The sequence below is a fragment of the Limulus polyphemus genome, unplaced genomic scaffold, assembly GCF_000517525.1.
Source record: "Limulus polyphemus unplaced genomic scaffold, Limulus_polyphemus-2.1.2 Scaffold3390, whole genome shotgun sequence".
NCBI classification, from domain to species: Eukaryota; Metazoa; Arthropoda; class Merostomata; order Xiphosura; family Limulidae; genus Limulus; species Limulus polyphemus.
In genome coordinates this window covers 74,420-85,657 of record NW_013669000.1, presented here as the reverse complement: position 1 = coordinate 85,657, position 11,238 = coordinate 74,420, and the positions used below count along the sequence as shown (strand labels likewise).

The 11,238-nt window shown below is 35.2% G+C and overlaps 1 protein-coding gene across 1 annotated transcript in view; it reads left to right on the top strand.

Moving 5' to 3' along the window:
- The window catches only part of LOC106469275 (ATP-binding cassette sub-family A member 3-like), a 72,732-nt gene that overhangs the window by 22,102 nt on the left and 39,392 nt on the right, over positions 1–11,238 (top strand). Inside the window, exons 5-8 of the mRNA XM_022397748.1 lie at positions 347–597; positions 2,339–2,576; positions 5,982–6,042; positions 7,231–7,675. Coding sequence (XP_022253456.1) covers positions 347–597; positions 2,339–2,576; positions 5,982–6,042; positions 7,231–7,675 — 995 coding nt within the window. The remainder of the gene's footprint in view (positions 1–346; positions 598–2,338; positions 2,577–5,981; positions 6,043–7,230; positions 7,676–11,238) is intronic.

Genomic DNA, 11,238 nt, shown 5'->3' with positions numbered 1-11,238 from the left:
AGGTTAAACATAATATTAAAGAACATAAAAGGCCCCCTTGGTTCCTCTAAACCAACTAGCCATTAATTTAAACTAAGCACATTGTTAAGGCTTTTGGAATGTTTAAAGGAGAAACTTCATTCTGTTTTGAAATTATTAGATGTAACATAGGTAACAATAGATAACATAGTTTCAGCATAGACAATTTTTAATGCATCATGTTTTCTTAAATAGGAAATATAAATATCTAAATTAGAAGCAGTTAATAGTACTATTAGAATGTTACTCGTATGTTTACTGGACTTGGCATTGACAATGTAGTATCAATATTTTCTTTAATGAATGTCCTATATGTGTTTTCAAACAGGATACATGGCAGAAGGGTTTTTATCTATCCAGCATGCAGTTGTCTTGGCAGTAATAGAATTTATTACAAATGGAAATGTTGCTGATAACTTACAGTTACAGATGCAAAGATATCCATACCCACCTTATGATAATGACCTATTCCTTCTAGCTCTTCAGATTTTCTTCCCATTGATTATGATTTTTAGTTTCATCTATCCAGCATTGAACATTGTGAAAAACATTGTGATTGAAAAAGAGAAACGGTTAAAGGTAATGAGAATATTTAAATGCATTTATGTTACTACCTATTAAATTTTGATTTGAATGTATTGAGAATGAAAAATAATTTGTTTGTTTTGTAAGCAAAACTCTCAATAAGCATTATTTCATACAAAATATTTTAAATATAGACATCATTTATTGATAATGGCTATTTTGTATTTGTTTTTTAATATCAAAAACATAAATGTATATGACATTTCCATTGTCACGTGACAAGGAATTTTTGTCATAAATGTTCCGATAATCCTATTATAGCTTAGGTTAATTTTAGTTTATTTTAAACAGTTAATATATATATACTTACAAACTGGTACACATTAGTGTAAACTAGTCCTTTTTTTTTCAAGCGAGCATGAGTTAAACAGCATGTGTGTTTAGTTTACTGTTTTTCTGGACATATACACACTAATGTAAACCAGTCCTTTTTTTTCAAGTGAGCATGAGTTAAACAGCATGAGTGTTTAGTTTACTGTTCTCTTTGGACATATACACACTAGTGTAAACCAGTCCTTTTTTTCAAGTAAGCATGAGTTAAACAACATGAGTGTTTAGTTTACTGTTCTTTTTGGACATATACACACTAGTGTCAACCAATCCTTTTTTTCAAGTGAGCATGAGTTAAACAGCATGAGTGTTTAGTTTACTGTTCTTTTTGGACATATACACACTAGTGTAAACCAGTTTTTTTTTTCAAGCGAGCATGAGTTAAACAGCATCAGTGTTTAGCTTACTGTTCTTTCTCATGTGGTTAACTACTTTGATAGTTACATCTTTGACAGTATATGGAGTGTTGTATGAGATTGGCAGGTTTGTTTATTATTACATTTGGAATTGATTTGTTCATCTATATTTGAATACAGATTGTATTCTCTAATACCAGTCATTAGATTTAAAACATTAATAACTAAAGGGTTTTGAGGGAGGTTACAGGTTGGATATGTGAGCCACTTACTACTATTTTTTGTCAGTTATTGAATAGTGGGCAGAGGATTGGAAGTTGGCTAATGTAACTCCTCTTTTCAAGGGAAGTAATAAAAATTGTTCCAGTAATTATAGACCCATTAGTCTTACATTAGTTGTGGGAAAAGTTTTGGAAAATCTGTTAAAAGATACTTCGTAAAGTCATTTAACAAAGTTTAGAATTTTATTGGATAGTCAACATGGTTTCGCTAAGGTAAATCTCAAAATGTTGTCTCTTGAAAAAAGAAGAGTCAGGGGGATCTGAGTGAGGTGTTTAAGATTGTAAAGGGAATTGATAGTGTTGATGCATCATTTTTTTTCATATGGGAATTGATAGTGTTGATGTATCACTTTTTTTTTTCTTATTTAACAGTGAGAACAGTAGGACTAGGGAACACAAATATAAATTTTGGCAAGGTAGGATTCATGATCAGTTAAGACAGTTTTATTTTTCTAATTGGGTGGTTGACCTTTGGAATGGGTTGCCGTCAGATGTTGTAGAGGCAGTAAATATAAGTGAGTTTAAGAAAAAGGTTTATAGGCATATGAATGATAAGGGCTGGCTTTAAGATTTTTTAATTATTTTAATTTGTTTTGGAGGATGGAACAGCCGAAATGGACCAATAGGTCCCATGTTGTCCCAAAACATTATGTTATGTTAAATATATATATAAACTTGTATGTTGTGTTTACCAGGATCAATAGATAGATATGTTATGGAAAACAGGCAAAGGTCACGAACAAATTTTTTCTTCTCTCACTGTCACAGGAATCAATGAAAATGATGGGGTTGAGAACGTGGCTACATTGGTCTGCATGGTATTTCAAATACTTGATATTTTTATTGATTAGTGTCACAATCATCACAATACTCGTGACTGTCAAAGTATCCCATGGAGTTTGTGTGTTTGACAAAAGCAATCCTTTCATCATCTTTCTCTTACTTTTTGTGTATATATTGACCACCATATGCTTCTGCTTCTTAATTAGCACTCTTTTCTCCAAAGGTGAGTTTTTAGACTAATCAACAAATAATGAGTGTTTCTTCGTGCAAAATATAGTTCTCTAAGTCTAAGTATGTTCCTTAATACAATGGCTTTTGTTTTGAAAGTCTGTTTTGGTACTTAACAGCATATATATATATCTCCATAGAGGAGAACTTTAAACACAATCCAAAATGATATATGCAGCATTTTACATAAGCTGTAATTAAACCTGTACTGTACAACTTGAGAAAAGTGTATTAATTATGTTGAATTTATATTTATTAGTAGCAATAATTTTGAGTGTTCAGCTGTTAAATATTCAATAAGAAATCCAAATTTGAAAAGGAAATAACATATTTCACTAAAACATTTTCCTAGTGAAGAAATTAAAAAATAAATTATTTCCAATTTAACTAACTGTTGGTTACTTCAGTGTTATGTTTTACACAAATAAATCCTGCAAATAATATCTTTACCAATTTGATGTTCAGGATCAGTTTTTGTGTTGTAAGTAATTTATATTCTGTTGTTTGTCTAATGTTTGTTGCATTAAGAGTATTGGTTAAAATATTTGTAATTTATGTGTGTGTGTAAAATAGTTATTTTTATTATTTTTAGTTCTTTATAATTTTCTTTATTATGAGCATTACTTTGAATTCTTAGTTTAGAATATGAATTTAGAACCAACTTAAATCTCTTAAAGTGGTTGAAGCTTGTGAGATGTTATTGAAAGTTTGGGCTAATAGAATGTTTCCTTACTTCTGTTTAACAGTTCAAAATTAGTGATAGTGGCAGATGATAGCCTTAGTAGTTCTGCTATAAGAAAGACAGCTAAGCAAATTTGGTGGAAATGGGAATTGAACCCAAGACTTTTGAATTACTTATCACCGAATCACCAGAATTGAACAAACTCTATATTATAATAATAAAAAACCAAAACTCGTAAGGCTAAAATAGAACAAAGCACAAATAGCCCATTATGTAGCTTATGTTTAAAAACAAAATAATAGCAATATTTTGATTACTCTAGAGTTTGAATAATCAATAATAATAATAATTGAAAATCCTAATTTTTCATTACTTGATTATTTTCATAACAGTTAATTCCAATATCTTATTTTACCTCCCTCACATAATAGCTTTTCTTGTTCAGTGCTGCCCTTTATATGCACATATTATTATAATTTTTTTATGCTCACCACTAGCCTTGAAACTCCCACATACCCCACATTTCAGTGTGGTTCAGCTGCATTTTTACATGCATATAAGCATACAGCAACCCTCCACAAATAGGAGCACGACACTTTCTCCTGTACAGCTGGGTCCCTTTTTACAGTAGGACCCAATCTTCACTTCTCGATTTGGCACAGTGTTGTTAAGACATGTTAAAATTTTTGCTTGTGCTTTCACTTTAATTTGAATTTAACATTATTTGTGCTGTTTATTAAACAACTTACTTAGTTATTTTATTTGCTTTATTTTATACAGTTATAAGCTTCTTAATTTTGAACTTCACTCCAGTTGAACATGATTTCTTATCACTACCACTACTTCTGTAATGACAGCATTCTAACCTGCTGTGTCTCGGGCTGCAGGCCCTACACTTTTGGCTGAGGAGGTCTTTGTTTTTCAATGGGAGTTAGTGGCCAGCTATATCTCCTGAGCCCAGAGCTGACATTCTTTTCTCAGGTGAATCTATGCAAGGTTAAGATGATTTGGATAGCCTTTTCTACCTCCTTCCTTTGCCATGCAATCCTGAATTCCACCTGTGGACACTTCCAGGACGGCCTCAGCCTTCCTAGATTTAGTGTCATAGGTATGTTACCTTTTATTTGTAACCCCTATTTCATATTATTGCTCTCCTTTCTCTACATTTGGCCCCTTCTTCAGAATACCTAGTTTTCCATCCTTCTCTAGGTATCAGGGTCCATGGTAACCAATTTCTGGTGCAATTGTATTCAGGAGGTGTCAGCATACCTCATCCTTCTTGGACTTCGAGTAACTGTGCTTTGCCAAATCTTCATGCTGATTTTCTATATTTAGACTCTCAGCAGTGTAAGTCATTTATACAGGAATAAGATCTGACCCTGATACTTCTGTGAGGTTTCCCACACCCATTTGACCCTTACCACACCCTGCAGTTACCTCTCCTCCAATCATCTATTTTTCACAATTATTAACCACTCCCCAGCAGGGATCTTGGAAGATACTTGTTCCCTTACATTCTCCATGTTGGCAGGTTTATTCTCCTTGGCTTTTTCTCTTAAGCCATGGCTCCTTTGGTATTGTTATCTCTTGAGTATGGATGCATCATTAGCTAACAGGCACCTAGCCATGTCCTACTTACATGACCTATGGATGGCTCCATTTTTAAAGAGGCTAATTTTGTAGATCTTACCAAATCATTGAATCCCTCCATTTCCTCCTGGGTTTCTGCCTGTTGCTGAATCCCAAGCTGCCAACAGTACAGGTGACTATCTCATGCATTTTGACAAGGTGGAAGTTTCTTTAACCAGATTGTACACTTATGGTAAAATTTCAGCTTGGATCCTTAAGTGCTTCAGGTGTTGCCTATCCCAACAAGTAGCTTATTTGGTTGCTTCTACAAGAAGTAACATGTGGAGGATGGCTCATCAAGTTGGAGAAGTTCTTCCTTATCTTGATAAAATATGTCATCCACTGGGAGTGTTTTTCAACTTCTTTCTCAGTTCGGCCCAGCCTTCTCCCCTTCACTTAAGGTTGATAGAGCACATGGCTCTCAAAGCCCAGTCCTCTCATACTCAGTCTTCAAGCCAGGTTCTTTCTCTTTTAGGGACTTGGGCTTCCAAGGAAACACTTATACCTTTGGGTCGTGATCACATGCTTACCCTTCATTGAGTATTGCAAGACCAATGGAACCTTGCTTGGGGTCTCCTGGACTCTATTATCTTTTTCCCTCACATACTTTAGGTCAATTTAACATGGTGGCTTCACAGAGACACCACCATAGGGAGGTCCTCTTCCTCCTCTGTGGCTTTAGTTGCACCTTTTTACAGATGTTTCTCTAACTGGATGTGGAGTGAGTATAGCTTCTTAGGACATCTCTGGTTACTAGTTTTCAGTTGAGATAGCAAATGAATGTCAACATCTTAGAGCTTCTTGCCATCTGTCAGGCTTTGGATAATTTCCTGCCTTAAGTACAAAGCAAAATGGTTATGGTCCATTCTGAAAATTTGACTGTTGTCTTTTATATCAATCAACAAAATGGCACCCATTAATGTTCGATTTGTTTTTGAACATTAAAACTCTTGTATTGGGCCTGATCATATCACACATGCTTATTGGCATGTTATATTCCGGGTGCTTTGAATCTTATCATGGATTGATTATCTCGTCCAGTCAAGATCCTTTCCACGTAATGCTCCCCTCCTTTTTTTTGGTCTCCAGTACCACATCCTTTGGGTTTGGTGGTGGATGCTTTCACTCAGGATTGCATCTACCTTTACCGGTAGGCCTGTCCTTCTGTCCATCTCCTTTCCCAGAGGTTATTCATTATCCAGTCCTGTCTGCGTCATGTGTTTCCGATTGTACCTTTCTGGCCAGCTGAACCTCGGTTTCCAGTCCTTGCCTTCCTTTAGTCAGCACCTCTGTTACTACTTCCTTTTTCAATCTCTCCTCCATTAACCCCAGTTGCCAGTGTATCATCCCACAATCACCATACCCATTCCATACGTACTTCCTCCCTCATGGTATATCAGACAAAATGGTGTGTTTTGACCATTTGTCTCTGTGCCATTGTTACCTTCCCATCTGAATATTCTTTATGTCTCTGAATTTTTTACCTGGCTGTTTCACATTGGTTCTTCCATCTTCCATTAATGGATATTGGGCCATTTACCTTTTGTTATGTTCCTTTTGAATCCTTTGCCCTCCTTGTCCTACAATCCTTCTAAATTGGAACCTTAATGTTTTTCTCTATGCCCTTACCCACACCTCATTTTGAACCCTTGGCCACTTGTTCCCTATACCATTTATCCCTCAAGACCTATTTCTTACTCTTTTTTTTTTTTTACACATGGTCTTCGCAGGTCAGATTTTTTTGCCCTTGGTGTATCTTGTGTCCTTTATCAACACCTATGTTCTTCTGTATATGGATCAGAGTTTCTTACCCAAGATGTCAATGGCTCAGGAAGGCAATGTTTCCTTTATACCAATCTCCTTACTTTCCATTTCTCATTTGTATTCCCGTTCAGATCTGGATAGACTTCTATGACCTGTGTGAGTTCTCGGATGTTATATTACCCGCATTTCTTCTTTCCATGGTTCCCATTCCCATTTATTCATCCACTGGAATCCTTCATCTCAAAGAGATATTTTCACTCATCACCATCACTGGTTGGATTTGCCACCTTGTCAGGCTGGTGTATTCATCCTTATTCCTGACTCCCAATGTCTTTACCAGGTGTCATCATGTCAAATTAGACATCTTACCTTTTCCCTGGCTGCTCATCTACATTGTCCCTTGTAAGAAACAATATAGGCTGGCATGTGGACCACACCCAACATGTTCATCTCCCATTACCTTCATCTTGTGGCCATTTCTTCCTCATCCAGATATTGCATTCTGCCTGTAGCCATACTACATAGATTCAAATGTGAGTTGGTAACTTTATTTTTTATTTTTTTTACCTCACAGGGTCACACTCCTCTTTGATATTGGTTCTCACTTGTTGGCAAGTGGTGTCTGTCCAGTTATACTTATCAGCTGGAGAATCCTCATCATACCATCTCCTGCAGGATGGTTATCAGGAGATATGATATTACAAGGAGCTGGACCAGCCACTAAATCTGCACTATACAGCCTTTCACAAAATCAAAAAAAATACTTACCAATTGGGGAACCCCCTGTATTCCACCTCCTGCAAGTTGAGACCCAGGAGTTCTGGTATGGCAAGGAGTTGGAACAGTTAAGATTTTATGTTCTATCATGGGAATGGATTTGGACCAGCCAACAATACTGTAACAATAAGGCTTATAACGCACACTGTCGAGATAGGGTGTACCACAAGACTGCTAGTGGGTTTACCTTGTGGCTATCATGGGAATGGAGTTGGACCAGCCAACAATACTGTAACAATAAGGTTTGTAATGGAGTTGAACCAGCCAACAATACTGTAACAATAAGGCTTATAACGCACACTGTCGAGATGGGGTGTACCACAAGACTGCTAGTAGGTTCACCTTGTGGTATAATGTATCATAAATATGTTTGTTCTAGATTGTACGGACTCATGGACTATCATGAGTAAAGCAGAAAAGGATTGTTGCCCATCCCTTTGCTCCTTCAATTGAATAAATCAGTAGTGGACTGCTTTTCAAAATGGGGTTTCGTGGTCATCCATTGGATATTCTCCAGTGTAGCATTTCTCTTGGCTCTTCACCACACTTTTTCCCCTTTCTACAGGTGGAGTATTGGAGTCCTTACCAGGTTCTAGCTGCTGGGGTGGTCAACCATAGAGGCTTCCACCTTAATGTGCTCAATCTAATTCAGTTGAGAGTAGGGTGGCGGTATTCTGTCAGTGTAGATGCTGTAGATTCTACTCCTAATTCATAAACTAGAGTTGATCCTCCAAAATGCAGTTCACTCCTCAGACTGGGAGTCTTCATTCTACCAGTAGTGGACTGCTTTTCAAAATGGGGTTTCGTGGTCATCCATTGGATATTCTCCAGTGTAGCATTTCTCTTGGCTCTCCACCACTCTTTTTCCCCTTTCTACAAGTGGAGTATGGGAGTCCTTACCACTTACCAGGTTCTAGCTGCTGGGGTGGTCAACCATAGAGGCTTCCACCTGAATGTGCTCAATCTAATTCAGTTGCGAGTAGGGTGGCGGTATTCTGTCAGTGTAGATGCTGTAGATTCTCCTCCTAATTCATAAACTAGAGTTGATCCTCCAAAATGCAGTTCACTCCTCTGACTGGGAGTCTTCATTCTACCACCGCCTGGACTTCAGTTTCCATGTGGTCTGGTGTTGGATTAGAGCTGGAACTTTATTTCACACAGGTGTTGATAGGGAGCCCTCGTCCTATCATGGACAGAATAATTACATTTACTATTCAGCTGCAGAACCCCCCTGCGTACCTTCTCTGGCAGGCTGAGACCGGTGAGATATGGTGTGGCAACGACCAGATATAGTCCGTTTGGATTTGAGTGAACCACCACTTTGGCACTTCCCTACCAATATACATATATTCCAGTTTTCTTGTTAACTGGTGTTGGTTGTGAATCTGCACAAATGTGCTTTGCAGCTGAACCACATTGAAACATGGGGTAGATGGGTGTTAAATCTATGTGTAGTTAAAACCAGTTAATATTTCAAATCACTGGTCTGGGTTGAATGCATATGTGGCTGTTTTGAAGTAAAACAAGTTGTGCATGTAACTTTAAATGTTTTAAGCTCCAAATGTAAATAACAAATCCATTCTGAGCCCGGCGTCGCCTAGTGGTTAATGTCCTGAACTATGAATTGTAGGTTTTGTGGTTCACATCTTGTTAACTTAAAATTGTGCTCCACACACTATATAGTGAAAACCAAATTCATCATTTGAATAGAGAAGCCCACAAGCTGGTGGTGGGTGCTGTTGACTCTTCTAGTTAATCAGTTTAAAATGAGGTACAACTAGTGCCAATAACCTTATTATTACTTTACATGAATATCTGAAAAAAATAAATCCATTTAAGTACAATATCTGACAAACAAAGGATTTTTTCTTCTAGTGTAGCAGAGTTTGAAATAATGACTATTTTTTCTCTTTGTCTGGGAAAACATTAGGATTTGTTGTTTAATTATGAGAATTAGCTGGTAAAACAAAAATTGTTTAGTAATGTTTTTCTAATGTACAACTGATTAGACACTAGAAATAGAAACTGACATATAATTTCAAACTTATAAAAAAAAACCCATCAGTAATGAAATAGTAATTGTAACAATTTTTTGTATGTTAGGCACAGAGGTAACTTGTAACTACATGTAATTTAGTGTATGAATATAGCTCTATGGTTTTGCTGTATAGAATTTGTAATATACAACATGGACCATAGTGAATCCCAAAGGATAACTAGTTAGTTATGACAAATATACTGTTTTGTTTAAATATCTTAGGCATAGAGGTAACTTGTAACTACATGTAATTTAGTGTATAAATATAGCTCTACAGTTTTGCTGTATAGAATTTATAATATACAGCATAGACCATAGTGAATCCCAAAGGATAACTAGTTAATTATGACAAATATACTGTTTGTTTAGATATCTTAGGCTTAGATTATAGAAACATTAAGATAAAAGGATGAACTTTGGACTGTAACTCATAATAATAATAATAATTAGACCTGAAGAAGCCTTCAGTGAGAGCTTGTCAATCAAAAATAAATATTTCTATGTTGAGTTGCAGTCCACAGTTGTTTCTTTGTGTTTTATGACATTTAACATACTGATGGCACTAATTTTACTGAATGTATGGTGTTATGTGTAGTATTTTTTTCACAAGATTAAACATTTTTGCATCATTTGAAAAGAAAGCATTTTGTGATTTTTAACTTCACATTTCACTCAACTATACTGTTGTGTGATTACCTATATTACATTAATTATATTTTCACTTTTGAAATTTAAGCTGTGAATATTCATATGCCTTATTATTATTAATCAAAAATGTCTAACCCATATTTAGCTTAGTTTTAACGAATGTTTGAACTACAAATGATTTCATGAAAAATTTTGATTGTCGTTAACTTACAGCACAGTTTAACTAGTCTCTTTGTGATAAATATCATCTACCTTTTTAACACTTATCAAACTTACAGTACAGTTTAACTAGTGTCTTTGTGATAAATATCTACCTTTTTAACACTTATCAAACTTATGGTACAGTTTAACTAGTCTCTTTGTTATAAATATCATCTACCTTTTTAACACTTATCAAACTTACAGTACAGTTTAACTAGTCTCTTTGTGATAAATATCTACCTTTTTAACACTTATCAAACTTACAGTACAGTTTAACTAGTCTCTTTGTGATAAATATCTACCTTTTTAACACTTATCAAACTTACAGTACAGTTTAACTAGTGTCTTTGTGATAAGTATCATCTACCTTTTAACACTTATCAAACTTACAGTACAGTTTAACTAATAGTGAAAATATTGAGTCTGTTTTGTTACTAATCTGAGTGCGAAGTGATTTTCATGTTTTCATTAAAAAACTATTCTTCATCCCAAAAATCCATTATATTATTTTTTTTATCTATAAAACCTCCTAAATACATTTCAAACTTATGTTTTCAGTAACATTTTATATTTTATCTGTTATTTTCTCTACCCTAACTATATGGGGTCTGTCAATTTGATCAACCTTATAACCACCATAAAAAAATTAGGAAATGAATATATATACTATGCTTTTGTCGTTCTAAAATGAGTACATATTATAACACAAAAACATAAATGTTTAGTCTAAATAGCTTAAATCTCATAACATTATACATTTATATATATTTATTATTTCTTATTATATTGACTTCTCAGTCATGCCTGGTTAACAATACAGGAGTTGCAATGATGTGGCACATGTGCACTCATGTTACCGTATCCAATAACATAAAACTGGCCTTTACAAAGTGACCTGTCTTTGCTGTGTTTTAGTGG